Source organism: Mytilus galloprovincialis, chromosome 3, assembly GCF_965363235.1.
Source record: "Mytilus galloprovincialis chromosome 3, xbMytGall1.hap1.1, whole genome shotgun sequence".
Lineage (NCBI taxonomy): Eukaryota > Metazoa > Mollusca > Bivalvia > Mytilida > Mytilidae > Mytilus > Mytilus galloprovincialis.
The window spans coordinates 28,235,103-28,252,106 of NC_134840.1; the positions used below are offsets into that span (position 1 = coordinate 28,235,103).

At 32.9% G+C, this 17,004-nt stretch overlaps 1 protein-coding gene across 1 annotated transcript; it reads left to right on the forward strand.

Moving 5' to 3' along the window:
- Nucleotides 1-887: 887 nt before the first annotated feature.
- On the forward strand, nucleotides 888-12,802 carry LOC143067613 (peptidyl-prolyl cis-trans isomerase B-like). Its single transcript, XM_076240986.1, has 4 exons — nucleotides 888-1,043; nucleotides 6,921-7,122; nucleotides 10,365-10,484; nucleotides 12,419-12,802. Exons 1-4 carry the CDS (start codon nucleotides 984-986, stop codon nucleotides 12,652-12,654), a joined length of 618 nt encoding a protein of 205 aa, XP_076097101.1. The 5' UTR covers nucleotides 888-983; the 3' UTR covers nucleotides 12,655-12,802.
- The last annotated feature ends 4,202 nt before the right edge of the window (nucleotides 12,803-17,004 follow it).

The following is a 17,004-nucleotide window of genomic DNA, read 5'->3' on the forward strand; positions in this document are numbered from 1 at the left end:
GCTGTCATGTGTGAAATTCTTGCCAGATTTTCATGAAGCCATGTCTTTCACACATGGGAATATAAATCCTGATCAAATATTTTTAACCAATTATGCTCCTTGGAAATATAAATTATAATGCAAATCCCATTGTATTTGTTCGGGAGCTTTTGTTTCTCTCGAGATATAAATACAAAAAAGAAAAAAGTGGGTTTTTTTAGCTTTTGCCCTGGTATCTTGGATATATAAAATATGTCCAATGCGGGGGACATTGGAACTCTGATCTTTTATTGAAAACAACATGAATATTTGTACCTAGATGGAAAAGTGTATTCATGAGCCTAGGAATAAAAACACTTCATTACAAATAGAGTTTTTATCACGTGTCTTTCGTGCCATAGGAAACGATATGATGTTTCAGATTTTTTTTAAACTAGTAACATTGCTATGTCATAACTCTGTTTGGCTAAATTTCAGACCAAACTTGTCCGCAGGTCTGCGTTTCATCATCATCATCTGCGCTTGCCATAGCCGACAACGCGCTACGAAGTAGTTTTTTTTTTTTTTTAACGAGAACACTTTTCTGTGATTTATATGGGACTATTATACTAGGATTGGATGCTATTCCCATATCCTCACCCTTGTTACATTTGGATACCACCATGTGTATATGCTGCCAACTCTTGCATTACATATTTATTAAAAACATTTTTTTTTTTTTGTCAAAATGATGTGGATGCTTGAGCATCTGAGCATACATGCAAGCTACGCCACTGTGCTTCTGTATTTAAAATGAGATTTATCACATGCAATTCCCGCTTACTGTATACTATATTAATTTTATATGTATACCTTAAGATAATAATAAAAAAAAATCACCATCGAGACAAAAATGCGGAAGCTATTTTCCTATGTTGACTTAGTGGCTTAGTATCAATTGCAGCTGGTACCAAACCGTACTTGGAAACCAGTCAATCCACGTTGCACCTGTCACTCTGTTCAGAATGTCATCTTTGTGTTGGCAGTCGTTTTTTCTGCTAATCAGCTTCTTATCCTTTTCTCAGGTATATTTCTTTTCATAAAGTCACTTAATTCTGTCGGCCAGAAAGAATGTAAACGGGGTTTATAACAGTAAACATCAGCCAACTTCAGTCATTGTCAGTCATCACTATAAAAAAAATCCTAAAGTTGCATAAATGCAAATCATGCATAGATAACTTTTACTAGAATAAAACGTCTTTCATTATATGTTACTTATAACTTTTAGCTTAGTGCTCATTCGGGCATGCATATATATAATTTGTATGTGTTCACCTTATTTGAATTAGTTCAGCTTTGTCAAACTGGGCATGAAAAAATTATATGTTGACTGTTTATGTGCATTAACTTTTGATTTTAGTTGCACTAAATGTAGCTACAATGTATATAGAAAGATGAAAAATATTGACTTTATATAAAGCATTTGATTTGATCGATACAGAAATTTTCAGAGAAAAAATTAACTGGGCTTAGGGTGTTGCTGTGACTACTTACTACTACATAACATTGTATTAATACAACATGTGTTAAGGTTTATGACCTCTTCTGTAGCCATGTGAATTAAGAATATTTTCGAAAATATCACTCAACTATTAGCGGAGTACATAGAGGAAACAAACTGTTTTAGTGGATAATTTAATACAAAAATTTTAATTTTTTTTAAATTTTTTTTTTTTTTGTTACTTTTCATGTCATTTTAATTTTCTAATTAACCAATTTTTTATTTTTTTTTCACTTCATACATTGATTCTTTAATATTTTTAAAGCGCCACCTACAATATCTAAGTACTATTTAAAGGAGAAACTACAGGGTTCGACACTAACGCTAGCCCGCTAGCCCGAGACTAGTAACTTTTGTGTCGGGCTAGTAAATGTCCGTGGCGCGGTAGCCCGAGGGGCTAGTAAATTTATTTGTCATTGAACATTAATCTGTTGTACTTTCGGCAAAGTACAGTCCAAACGCCGGTCATATCTGACAACTTCGTCTAATATTGTCTACACTGGTTCCACGACCTCTTTATTTACATACAGATACAGATACTGGAGGGTAAAATTTCTACCGTAAACCAGTCGCTATATACAGTCAACTCGGTCTAAGAATACTCGGCCCATAAAGTAAGAATGCACCACGTTTCAAGATAACCCGTTCTGAAATAAACATTAATTATACTGCATATACATTTTGGTTTTATTATATTTTATTATTAATCACATCAGAGATCCTGATAAATCGTGTGCATAGTTTAGCCTTATCTATTACATATTCGTCGGGTAAATAGTTTAAATTGGAAATGTCCTTTCGTTCTTAAAATAGAGTGTTGAAAGGTTCCCTGTTGAATTTTTTCTTTACTCCGAAGGTACACGTAGTGATGAAAACTTTTCGATCTTCTCTGTCTTTATCGAGTTAGCATTTGTCATGTCGTCATAATTCTTTTGGTATTGCTCGGGATTTATCATTATAGTTGCAATGGACTGAAACGAAAGTAAATTTCCGGTAATAATATTAAATGTGATAAGCTTCATTTTGAGAGCTGAGGGGTGTTGATGATAACAAGACTACGCCATTGGTATCAGAAAGCGTCCATTGCACGTACCGGGATGTATGCATGTCATAATGCATTAACGAGAACAGGGTTAAAACTCGTCATGAGACAAATCAGTTGGAACATGAAGACTCAGTATCAGAAACCAAAAGTAAAATAGGGGACAAGTCAACTTATTTATACATGTAAATAAAATTAAACAAAAACATTGTTTATTTTTAATTTGATTATTTTAGTTGATGAGTTTTTTGTAAGCAAAAAAAGTGTCCCATGAAATAGTGTCTTCTTGAACTATATTTCACAATTCATCTGACAAACAAATTCCTGCCGTTAGTTAGCTACCATTTGATTTTTATTGGGGGGGGGAGGGGGGCGCTAGGATGAAAAATTTTGTCCTGAATTTTTTTTTAGCTGTAATCTCTGTCCTGCCTTTTTATTTTTCACTCTGTTTGGTCTTGCTTTTTTTTTTTAGTTTATCTTGACTTTTTTTACCTAAATTGTCGTCCTGACTTTTTTTTTGGCAATTGTCTCATCCTGCCTTTTTTTTTTACTCAAAACTCCTGTCCTGCTAATTTTTTTCAAATTTCATTCTAGCCCCCCATAAAAATCAAATGGTAGCTCCCTTAGATTTCTTTGGTGTTCATTTTTTTTTTTTTTTTATGAAGATATAAACAAGTATGAAATAGTTATTTTTCAGACTGAAAACATCTCTTTAAAGGCCTCAGAATGCCTCAGAATGCAGGATTTTGCATCTAAATTTCAAAAAATTTATGGGGGGGGCATGCCCCCAGACCCTCCTAGCAAGTTCGTGGGCCTACGGCCCGCTCACCGGGCTACCTGACACAGAACAGGGCTAGTTGAATATAATTTTTACTAGCCCTGCGGGCTAGTGCCTACAAAAGTTAGTGTCAAACCCTGAACTACATTAGTGATTATAATTTTACAAGAGAGGATAATTTACAAGAGAGATTACCCTGTCATCACGACAAAGATTGAAGATTGAAGATTTTTCAAACTCCAATAGTATCAAGATAGCAATCATAATGAACAAAAGAGACAGGACATTTTGTACATATACCTAAGCAGAGCTCCAGATAAGCTGCGTATTTGCGTGATCACACAATACAAATTTTATAATAAAAAACCCAATGCAATTGCCCATTGCAGGGTTCAATAACCCAATTATATTCCAAAACCATGAGTTCTCAACCCTTTTATTGGCTACCATTTGCATTATTTACCCTTATCTGTTTACAGTCGTCGCGTAAACTATTTTTATAATATTTATAATTGGAAATTTCCTTTCGTTCTAAAAATAGATCCCTGCATCAAGTAGCTGAAATGGGTCCCTGTTAGAGTTTTCCGTTGCTCAATAGGTGTCAGACCACCAATTACTCCCTCCAATTTAGAACGTATGTAAAAGTAGCCCTACTCTGACACAAAATAGTGCTTTTGATGTCCTTGTTTACTTAAACTAACCAACAAATTTGGAGAAATGAAACTTTTGGTGAAAGAAAATATATCTAGATCATTTTGAGCCAAAATTTACTTGTCTATGAGTTTGCATTAAAAACTGAGGATTAATGCGCTCCATAGTATACTAATTTTAGATTTTCAGAAAACCAGGGTTTTTTTGTGGAGTACCTCTATTTGAAGGTCAGTTATTTTGTTAGAAGGCTTTAAAGGTATGGTGAAAATTGGCATGTAGAAAACTGATACATGTACAATTAAGGATATACCTGGTTTCTATTAAGTTAAACTTAAGGTAAAATATTTAGAAAGCTTTGAAAATTGCAAATATTGGTTGAACAGATAGGGATTTTTAATTGGTGGTCTGACACCAATAGGTACACGTGTTTTTGAAAACATTTCGATCTTCTCAGCGTTTATCCAATTAGCGTGTGTCATGAAGTCATATTTTTTTCGCATTGCTCGGGATTTATCATACCATACATTGAATTAAAACAAAAGTGAATGTCCGGTAAAAATATTGAATAGAAGCATGTTTTCTGCTTCTTTTGAAAAGCTTGGGGAAAGTTATGATGATAACAAGACTCAGCCAGTGTTTTTAGGAAGCGTCCATCGAACACACGGGCGTGTGTGCGTACCTTAACGAGAACATTGCTAATAAAAGCAGGGTTTCCTTAAAAACAAAATCAGTTGGAAAGATGAAAGGCCAAATCAATTATGACATGATAAAGCATCAGAAACCAAAAGTTCTAATAAAAGACAACTAAACCCAGATTTATGAAAATTGGAATAAAACAAAAACATTCAAGTATAATTAGAATTTATATACTATTTTTTTTTTCATTTTAAGGTTAATTAATGAATACACACACAGGCACTGGTCTCTGAATTTATTATATAAAGGTATAAGACGAGTGCCTGTGAATACACATATCCAGTTTTTTTACAGTTTATATTAGAAAATACAAAACTGGCAGAAGGTTTGAAACGGAACACAAATTAAACCTACAATTGCTTCCCAGTCAATAAACCAAATAAAACAGCTAGCAAATAACCCTAACCCTAAACCAAATAAAACAGCTAAACAATGAAAGAAACATATTTAAGATGGAAAAAAATCTGGGGTTGATATTGCCTAAATATTCAATATTGTGTTGATGAAAAAACCCAATACATTAAGGAGCTTGGTGGTGAAAAACCCAATTTGATATTAACATGAGGGGTGAATTGGAATTGATAATGCAATTAAAAAACTTTATCACCCAATTATATAAGAAAATGGTGGGTAAAAAACCCAATTTGTGAATTCTTATCTGGAGCTCTGCCTAAGGGAAATTGTGCAAAGCATTATTATTTATTGTTTTATTGCATTTAATAGAAAATGGGGATTTTGTGGCAAATAAAACCAGATTTTTGTAGAAATCTACAGACCCTGATACAGAGATTTTTTCTATAAAATTTTAAACCTAAACTATAGCTTATTTTTCCATTCTGTACTAGCGTTAATTGTTTATGATAACAGAGGCGGATTTAGGGGGAGGCCCAGGGGGCCCGGGCCCCCCCTTTTTGGGAAAAATTTTGGTTGCTTATATAGGGAATCACTGAAGCGTGACTGGAGCGGGCCCCCTCTTAGGCCAGTCATTGGGCCCCCACTTATGAAAATTTCTGGATCCGCCACTGGATAAGTCCTACATGAGTGCTGAGTTACAAAGTTGAGGGAACCCTAATTTTAGTTTCTTGTGTATAATTTCGAAGTTTAGTATGACATCCATTATCACTGAACTAGTAATATATTGTTTAAGGGCCAGCTGAAAGATTCCTGGTGCAGGAGTTTCTCGCTGGATTAAAGACCGATTGGTGGCCTTCGGCTGTTGTCTGCTCTATGGTCAGGTTGTTGTCTCTTTCACACATTCCCCATTTCCATTCTCAATTTTACTTGAATTCATCCATATTTATACTTGTTTTAACTAATACTTTAGTATGGTAATTTATAAACTTGTTTTAAGGAAATCATAGCAAGCAATAATCCTCTTTCTATCAAGCACTGAATTGTCAAATTATAAAGTACAAGGGGAAAGGTTGTGGATTTCTATAAAATGTCCATGTGTTTAGCGTTGAATCAACACAAGGGTACATAATCCTTGAAGCAGTCTTAGATCCATGCCACTCTTTTAATAAATTCTTGTTACATATTTTAGTAATTCTGTCAGTGAATGCAACGAAAGACTTAAAGGAATTTTTATTGTGTTTTAATAATGTTCTGTTAATAATTAATTTTTGAGGGCAACTCTCCATACACATGATATATGTACATGTAGATTGCAACATAACATTCACAGGTAATAGTTAGGTTTTGTTATGACATCATTTTTGTTGGATTTATTTCCCTTGGATGTCATGGTGGAGGTTTAATAATGAATAATTATAAATACAATATTTATAGACTTGTGGGAACAATATTCTAATATCATGAAATAAAGGGAAATAGTAGATAAGTTTCAATACAAATGATGAGTTATTTACCTTGGTCACCATTTAGGAACCTGCATAAGGAGGTGGTTACTGACCAAATTGAGACATACATGTTTGATACAGACAAGTCTGATAAAACTGATATAAGACATACATGTTTGATACAGACAAGTGTGATAAAACTGACATAAGATTCTTATCCTTATTGATCAATTAAGCACCAATTAATGTAAGGCAAAAAACAATTTTATTTTTTTGTGGCCCATTGCTCGATTGTCTGAGGATTATATGTATGTCCAGAGACAACATTTTTGCTTTCTACAATAGTGATATTTTTCTACGTTGCTGTAGGTATTTGATTAATTGCATTGGGTTTTATTTACCAATAATCATATTTTATTATACATTGATTTCTAGGCTGGAGACCTGACAGTAACTAAGAAAGTCTTTTTTGACATCTCTATTGGAACTAAACCAGTTGGGAAGATAGTCATTGGCTTATTTGGGGAAGCTGTACCAAAGACCGTAGAAAATTTTGTTGGATTAGCAACCCATAGCAAAGGATTTGGATACAAAGGCAGCAAATTTCATCGTGTCATTCCAAACTTTATGATACAAGGTAAATGAATTTGAAATATTCTGTGTCAGAAAACACAAGGTTAAAATGGCTATTTAGTATATCATATCTTTTTATTCTCATCACTTGGCGTCCGTCGTCTGTCGTCGTTAACTTTTACAAAAATCTTCTCCTCTGAAACTACAGGGCCAAATTTAACCAAACTTGACCACAATCATCATTGGGGTCTCTAGTTTAAAAATTGTGTGCGGTGACCCGCCAAACCAACCGAGATGGCCGCTATGGCTAAAAATAGAACATAGGGGTAAAATGTAGATTTTGGCTTATAACTCAAAAACCAAAGCATTTAGAGCAAATCTGACTGGTTTTAAATTGATTATTAAGTCAAGATCTATCTGCCCCGAAATTTTCAGATGAATCGAACAATGGTTTGTTGGGTTGCTGCCCCTGAATTGGCAATTTTAAGGAAATTTTGTCCGTTTTCGGTTATTATCTTGAAAATTATTATAGATAGAGATAAACTGTAAACAGCAATAATGTTCAGCAAAGTAAGATCTACAAATAAGTCAACATGATCAAAATGGTCAGTTGACCCCTTAAGGAGTTATTGCCCTTAATAGTCATTTTTTACCAATTTTTCGTAAATTTTTGTAATCTTTTACAAAAATCTTCTCCTCTGAAACTACTGGACCAAATTTAACCAAACTTAGCCACAATCATTATTAGGGTATCTTGTTTAAAAAATGTGTGTGGTGACCCGGCCAACCAACCAAGATGGCCGCCATGGCTAAAAATAGAACAAGGGTAAAATGTAGATTTTGGCTTATAACTCTGAAATCAAAGCATTTAAAGCAAATCTTACAAGGGGTTAACTTGTTTATCTAGTAAATACATGTATCTATCTGCCCTGAAATTTTCAGATGAATTGGACAACTGGTTGCTGGGTTTCTGCCCCCCAGTTGGTAATTTTTAAAGAAATTTAGCCGTTTTTATACGACCCCAAAACATTTTTGGGATCGTATAATGGTATGATGTCCTCGTCTGCGTCGTCGTTGTCTGAAGACACATTGGTTTCCGGATAATAACTTTAGTTTAAGTGAATAGATCTTCATGAAATTTTTTCAGAAGGTTCAATACCACAAAAGGAAGGTTGGGATTGATTTTGGGGATGATGGTCCCAACCGATTAGGAATTAGGGGCCCAAAAGGGGCCAAAAACAAGCATTTTTCTAGTTTCAGGATAATAACTTGTGTAGAAGTATTTCAATTGCTCTGAAATCATACCGCAATGTTTAAAACCACAAGTAGAAGGTTTGGATTCATTTTAGGGGTTATGGGGCCAAAGTTTAGGAATTAAGGGACAAAAAGGGGTCAAAACAAGCATTTTTCTAGTTTCAAGACAATAACTGATGTGTAATTGTATGGATCTCTCTGAAATTGTACCACAATGTACCATATAACAAAGGGGAGGCTTGGATTAAGTTTTGGGTTAATTGCCCAAAATATGTAGGAATTAGGGGCCAAAAAAGGGCCAAAAAGAAGCATGTTTCTAGTTTCCAAACAATCATGACAATAACTTGTGTTTAAGTGTATGGATCTCTCTGAAAGTGTACTACAAGGTTCAATACTGCATTGGAAAGCATGGGATTGAGTTTAAGGGTTATTGCTCCAAGGGGGTTTCAAAAAGTTGGGCGGGGGGGGGGGGATTTTTTGTTTACCATTTTTTGAAGGGCTTCCTTTTTTTTCAAATTTTTCAAATTTCGAATTTTGAAAAGTTTCAAGAAGAAATCTTCAATTGCACAGTATTGTGCAATAGATTTGTTAGATCTTTGACCACATTAATTTTGTGACAAAAACCTATATTATGTCAAAAATTTGATCACAATCCAAATTCAGACAGAATCAAGCTTGAATATTGTGACCAAATTTGCCCCAACTGTTCAGGGTTCAACCACTGGGGTTGTATAAAGCTGCGCCCTGCGGAGCACCTGGTTGGTTATTATCTTGAATACTATTATAGATAGAGATAAACTGTAAACAGCAACAATGTTCAGCAAATTAAGATCTACAAATAAGTCAACATGACCAAAATGGTCAGTTGACCCCTTAAGGAGTTATTGCCCTTTATAGTGACTATAATATAGTCAATTTTTAACAATTTTCATTAATTGGTAAATTTTGGTAAGTTTTTACAAAATATTTTCCTCTGTTACTAAAGGGCCAAGTTCATTACAGATAGAGAAAATTGTAAGTAGCAAGAATGATCAGTAAAGTATGATCTACAAACACATCACCATCACAAAAACACAATTTTGTCATGAATCCATCTGTTTCCTTTGTTTAATATGCACATAGACCAAGGTGAGCGACACAGGCTCTTAAGAGCCTCTAGTTTTTTTAGTTATACCAGTTCAAACATGAGATAATTGCTAACTTTATATCCTTCTTTTACTTTTTTTCACTTTCAAAAATCAAATATTTGCACATGTCTTGCTAATTTTAATACTATTGTACAAATGTATTTAAAACTTGATTCACTTTTCAATGAAAACAATAGCTCAAATTTGTTAGCAGATAGGTCAAATATAATACTATGGAACCAGATTCAATTTGACATTTACAGAAAACACTACCGAAGGAAATGTGGTTTAAGCACTGTATTTAAACATGTTATAGAAAACACTACCGAAGGAAATGTGGTTTAAGCACTGTATTTAAACATGTTATAGAAAACATCAACAACTTGATAAAAGTATAGTCTTACGTCTTTATGATCAAAGCTGTTATCAGGCAATATTGTTGTCTTTTTAGCTTACATGATTTAATCTAAAGAATGCTTAAATTACAAACTTCTAATTTGATGCTCAGATGTGATTTTCTTGATGTCTCTGCATACATTGTAGATGTATATAACCCATGACTTCATGAAGCATAAATTTTTCTGCCAATTGTTGTCCAGAAATATAGGATTTTATGCTTCAAATTATTTTTTTTCAACAATCATTTCCAATTTCTAGCCATTAACAGGAGTCGTTTTACGTTTATGGTCAGAAACCAAGTGAATTTACGCTAGCTAGACAGGCTCATTACATCTGATTTGTTCATTCAGGATATATTTATCAACAAATGGAAGTTTTTAACGACCTTGACTGGCTATACAGCCCTTGCACAGTCAGTATACATTTATAATCACTGTTATAGTTACTTATACATGTAACAATGTTTGATAAATTCATTATATATGTACAAAATGTATTTAAATAACCCCCAAAAATTTTTTAACAGGTGGAGATTTTGAGCAAGGCAATGGTTATGGTGGGAAAAGTATATATGGAAAAAAGTTTCCTGATGAGAACTTCAAACTGAAGCACTATGGGGCTGGATGGTTGAGCATGGCTAATTCAGGTATTGATAATTTCCAAATGAGTTTGATTAAGTGAAGTAATCTATCATTATTTTTATTTTCAGGACTAATTGTTGTAATTGGGTTTTAATGAAAATCTTCCCTCACTTACTATTAGAAGTAGCCTGTCAATTTTTAAAGAAAAGAAATTGATTGGTTGTTTTTTGTTTCACTTCAATTGTGAAAAAGAGACAGTGTGCTATATATACAAATGAGACAGCAACAATACATTATGTAACAACACAATTTGGTATTCAATATTCATCCTTCATTGCCATAGGGTTTCTTCTCAACGGTGATCACTGCTATATTAAATAGAGAGTCTCTATATATCATAGGATTATAATCATAGTAAGTATACATGCAGAATAACACGAAAATAGTTGTCCTGTCCCAGAGGTATTATGAAAATTATGTTTAAAGAGGGGAGTAAAGGTGGGTATCTGCAAGGAATAACACGAAATAAAATTGCCATTTCATGATGAACGAACAATTAAAACATTTCTTGCACATTGATCTTTTAATATAGATTTCACGAAACACATTGAACAATGAACCTTTTTCACATGAAATAAAAAGTGGCAAAACACGATGCACGAAAATAACGCTTTACCCCCTCTTAAAGTTTAAAATCGGAAGTCTTGGGTATGACTTAAAAGTTAAGTCTGATGTCAGAAACAATATCCGGAAGCCTTTTTCCTCGTTTTTCTCCCAAAATAACCCAAACTGAATAATCGTAAAAATGGATGATAAATGCGACTATGCATGGTACCTATAGGACAGAGAGGCATGATGATTAATTTATTGGGGAAGGAAGAGAAGCGACACAAAAAATGAAGTCTTCTCGTTTAATAGTATAGATACCAGGGCATGTATGCATAAAACCATTTCAGGATGTATTCCTCCGATGTTTCTGTCTTGTTGAAATCTCGTTCTGGAATTATTTCCAAAACATGTGATACAAGTGGAAAATATCAATGAATTTTTAAAATGTTATAATCAAACTAAACTCTGTGAAAAAATTGTGTATTTGCAACTAACAGTTTTTGAGTAATTACATTTTCCAATTTTTTACCAGTCAAGTATGAAAAAAAGTTTAATTGTGGAACTGTGATTTTTTTCATGATATTAGCCCAAAAATGGGAAAATCATTCAAATTGGGTACTTTGAAAGGGCCGTAGCAAAAAAAGAAGTGGGCCACCATATGATTTTTTTCTTCAACAATTATCTTTTTACAGTCATATAAACCCAAAAATCTGGTTAAGAAAAATAGTTTAATTCTAGAAATTTTTGGCTTTTTAGAGGAGTACATCCTTAAGGATAAAAGTACTAAAAAATCTCAACTTTGTGGTTATTATACATCTTTGACAGATACTGTCATAAATATATGACAGTTTGTGCTCTTTACCGTAGTTATACTTTATAACACATATAGAGTTGGGTTTTTTTGCAGTCAACTTATGGTTATAATACATAGTTATATGATGCCCTTATGGTGTCCAGGAATTTGGGAGTTTCAGAAAAAATCTTTTGAGCCACTTGAAATATCATAAAAATGTCATATGACCTGAGGTTGAAGTTATTAAACCTTGCTCAGTGCTCGGAGCACAAAAATCATGCTCGAAACATGAGATCAAGCATTTTGATTGGTTGATTTTGGAGTATTAGTACAAAAAACGGACTTGTAAGTTTTATGACTTCAAGGACTGATCCTATTTTTGCAATCAAATGTGTTCCTTTTAATATGATGATACATCACAGGTCACTTTTTTGATGTGTTCTAGGAGGAGAGTCCTTTCTTTTTTCCTTGACCTCATTGCTCTTGGCATGGCAAGTTGTGCATAATACTAAAAAAACAAAACCTTGGATATGGGAAAAGGTCTGAGACCATGTTCTTTTAAAATAAAAGTTAAATCTTTGATCTTTTTTTTTGCAGGTCCTGATACCAATGGATCTCAGTTTTTCCTGACTACAGTAGAAACAACTTGGTTAGATGGTGCTCATGTTGTGTTTGGCAAAGTATTACAAGGAATGGATGTTGTTAGGCAGATAGAAAATGTAGCAACCAATTCTGGTGACGCACCAATTGATCCTGTAACTATAACTGACTGTGGCCTTGAACCTGGAGCATTTACTCCATATGATGAAACACCTACTGGGGTCACCGGTTAGGAATCTTGTTGCATTCTATTGACTCTGGTTTTTTCATGCAATTTAAATTCATTGCACAACAAGAACATGTCAAATGTTTTGTTTCTGATATATTATTGTATTTCTAGTTTGTTTAATATTTGATTTCTGACAGAATAAAAAAAATCCTCATGATACAATGGTTTTGGAGTGCATGTTAACGCGGGTACGCCAACTACTACGTAAATAAATGAATGTAAATTCTAGGCTATTGTACTACACAAGTAAGTAGTTGCATACACAGGTTGGGGATTTCCTTCACATATAGGTCCAATCAGATGTCAAAATTGTGGTCTCCTCACTTGACGACATCCAATCAAAGTGGGGGAAAAATTCAGTTTTATGTAAACAAAAATATCTTGAGATTATGATGCATAAAGCATAAAGCATAAAAGATTTATTTAAAGTCGGTTATACATATAACAATACAACATAAGCTCTGTAGAGCTTTTATCCGACATACATATAAGACAAGCACAATACATAAAACACATAAAACATGCAAAATAAATAATGTTATCAAGCACAACAATTAATTAGCACAATTAAAGCATATAAGCAAACATAAAATGCAGATAAACTAACATTCATGCAATAGCAATTATAAAGCACTAAAAGTAATCCAAGCATTAAGAACACAAATAAAAAAAAAATTATGCCAAATAATTTAAAAGCCAGAGTATACATGATAAATAAATAAACTGACCTACAGCTCATTGAGATCTGCAGGAGGAACACTGACACGAACTGCCCTCCCAATTACCAACCAAACCTTTGAACTGACCCAATGGCATCTCGTCCCTCATTTTATTTGGCAGTTCGTTCCAGAGTTTGGCTCCTGCATATCTAAATGAGTGTAGCCCATGGGTAGTTGTCCTTACCCTGGGAACATCTGCTATGTTGTTATTTCTAAAAGAGTAATTACATTTTTTAATTTCAATAAGATCATGTAGATATAATGGACATTGTTTATTAATAATTTTATATACCTCTATTGCTATCATTCTAATTCTTCTAATTTCTAAGCTTGGTAATTTTGATTTAATTAATAGTTGTTCATAGGTACTACAATAGTCTTCATATATAAATCTAAGGGCACGCTCCTGTATTTTCTCTATTTTTCTGGTGTTACACTCACCACAGAAGTGCCATATTACAGGACAATAATTAAAATTTGACATTATAAATGAATAATATATAGTAAGTCTACCTAATTTTGTTAAATTTTTACCAATACGTTTAAGTACATGTAATTGTCTTGATGCCTTTTTACAAATATTGGAAATATGGGCATCAAACTTAAGTTGATAATCAATTGTTACACCCAATAATTTTACTTCTTTTTCACAATGTATAATATTACCATCTAAATTAAATGAAATGTTTTTATTTTCAGTTTTCTTGCCTATGGCTATTGCCTGAAATTTGTCAGGGTTGGCCTTCATATGATTTAGACTGAACCAATTTATTAGCTCTAAGCTTTCTTTTTCTAAAATATTTACCACAGTGTCTATATCAGAGTGTGAATATGATAAAGTATTGTCATCTGCATAATTATACAATGAACTGTTTGAAACAAAATGAAAAATGTCATTCAAGAAAATGTTAAAAAGTACAGGTCCTAATATAGAGCCTTGCGGCACACCTTTATATATATCTTTCCAGGTACTAATATCTATACCAACTTTTACACATTGTTTTCTTTTACTTAAATAGCTGTCTATTAAGCTTAAAGCTGTTTCCGATAACCCATATGCCTTTAGTTTTAAAATTAGCAAATCATGGGGAAGGCAATCAAAGGCTTTCGAGAGGTCCATCAACACAGCAGCAATATATTGATTATCATCAATAGATGGTAAGGATAGGTTCGGACAAGGCTCTAATTCACTGAATATCCTTTCTCTCTTGAATTTTGGCTAAAATTCTTGTCGGCTTTTAGCAGGATTTTGCAGGTGAGGATTAGATTGGTATCAGAGCATCACATTTTTTGCCTTATTTGCAATGCATTTATAAATTTTTAAATTTCCATGCAGGACAGACACCCAAATTTAAAGGTTTTCTATATATTAACATAAGCACGCACACATCTTAGGCAGCAACCATTTGATTTTCTGGGGGGGGGGCTATGGTTTTTTTTTCTGGACAAATTATTTTTTTCGCCTGCGGCGAAAAACAATCTATTTTTTTCACGACAAGTCGAAAACAATTTTTTTCTTTCAATTTTAGCATTACATATAGTGGCAGCTGAGGGTGAAACAAACAATTTTTTTTTCTCAGAATCAAAAAATTATTTTTTTCTCCAAAAACTGGAAACAAACTTTTTTTTCCAAAAAAAACCATAGCCCCCCAGAAAATCAAATGGTTGCTGCCTTAGTTCCTTGAAACCATACATTTTATTTGAATATAAGCTTGAATGAATTTTCAAGAAAATAAAATCATAAATCCATGAAATTCTAAAGATTTATTGTAAAATAACTGGTTTCTGCCACCTTAAGGTGGTACCTAACACTACAGGGAGATAACTCTGTAATATCAGCTAAACGTTTTAATTACGTTGTGTTGTGAAGGCTATATAAAGCTTCTCAATGATCAAAATTAGTGTTTGTCAAACTGCTATATAACCAGTGTAATTTTTCTGACAAAACGGTTGGTTCAAATTTTTTAAAATTTTTATATTTTTGTTAAAGTGTCAAAATAAATTCTTTGACAAAATTTTATGAAAATTAAACGAGCCAAAATAATTTTAGTGAAAGTGTTGGGTACCACCTTAAACAAAAGACGTCAGTCACTATACAGTTTAAACGAAAGACGTCAGTCAATATTCAGTTTAAACAAAAGACATCTTTTAATATACAGTTTAAATAAAAGACATCAGTAAATATACAGTTTAAACAAAAGACATCAGTCAATATACAGTTTAAACAAAAGACATCAGTCACTATACAGTTTAAACAAAAGACATCAGTCACTATACAGTTTAAACAAAAGACATCAGTCACTATACAGTTTAAACAAAAGACATCAGTCACTATACAGTTTAAACAAAAGACATCAGTCAATATTCAGTTTAAACAAAAGACGTCAGTCAATATTCAGTTTAATTAAGGGCATACGATACAGTTACAGGGAAGGTAATGACGTTGCTAACGTAAAATGTTATTTTCGCGACGTCAAACTATGACATATCAGGAAAAGATGCATTTTTCGACTGATTTTTATCATTCAAACTGTTTTAATTTGAAAACGAGTGCATGGACCCCTATTTTTTAAAACAGCAATTTGTTTCATTTTGCAAGGAGATTATGTGACCCAAATTTTATAAAACTAAATAGCGCATTTTTTTTAATTTTGATAAACATGCAGCAAAAAATAACTTTTTTTCCTCTATTCATGAACATTTGATAAATATAGAGTTATTTCGGAATAAAAATTGCATTATTTTTAATGATACTTATAAAATACAGAAATTACCGATTATTTAACAAAAAACAATTTGTGTTTATCTTTTAAAACAAAAAAGTTATGTCTTTCTTTCGAAAAAGAAAATACGGACACAAATCTGAATTTTGAGCAAATATACAAAATTTCGACCTCATTTTACTCAAAAAGTAGCACATGAAGGTATATTTTTTATTACATATTTGATTTAATCAGATAAAAAATAGCCTATATGCAAATTTTCATTAACTTGTAAATACAGGTTCAAAACTGTATCGTATGCCCTTAAACAAAAGACATCAGTTAATATACAGTATAAACAAAAGACATCAGTCAATATTCAGTTTAAACAATCAACAAGTGTCTATACAATATCTTAAGCTCTAAATCCACCTTTGTGTAATCAAGTTTTTGGGGAATTGATTGCAACCTTAGCAATACTATGAAAAAATATCTTATCTGTACCTCAGTTCCTAAAGGACAAAATCAGAATAAAGAAAGGACAACCACTGACAATGTTCCTGAATATGGAGATACACTAACATGTGGAGAGGATAACTTTTTTTAGAGTTCAACCCTCCTTTTTGAGGGGTTATTGTTGTTCCCTTGCACACAGAAATTTCACCAAACACGTACTAATATTTGCAATCACTTTGTCTGTCTGTCTGTCTGTTACGTGACAGATATTTCCGTCACACCTTCTCAGAAACTACTAAACAGAATGAGTTCACATTTGATTTATAGCAGCTCGACAGTGACAAGTTTTAACCTTTAGATTTTTTTATTATTTAAACCAAAGACGTATTCTATAACCCAGATTACTAGTGATTTGATTCGATCAACTCCTGAAATACTTGTCGTTTACTATCACTATTTTCAGTGAAAAGTTTACTT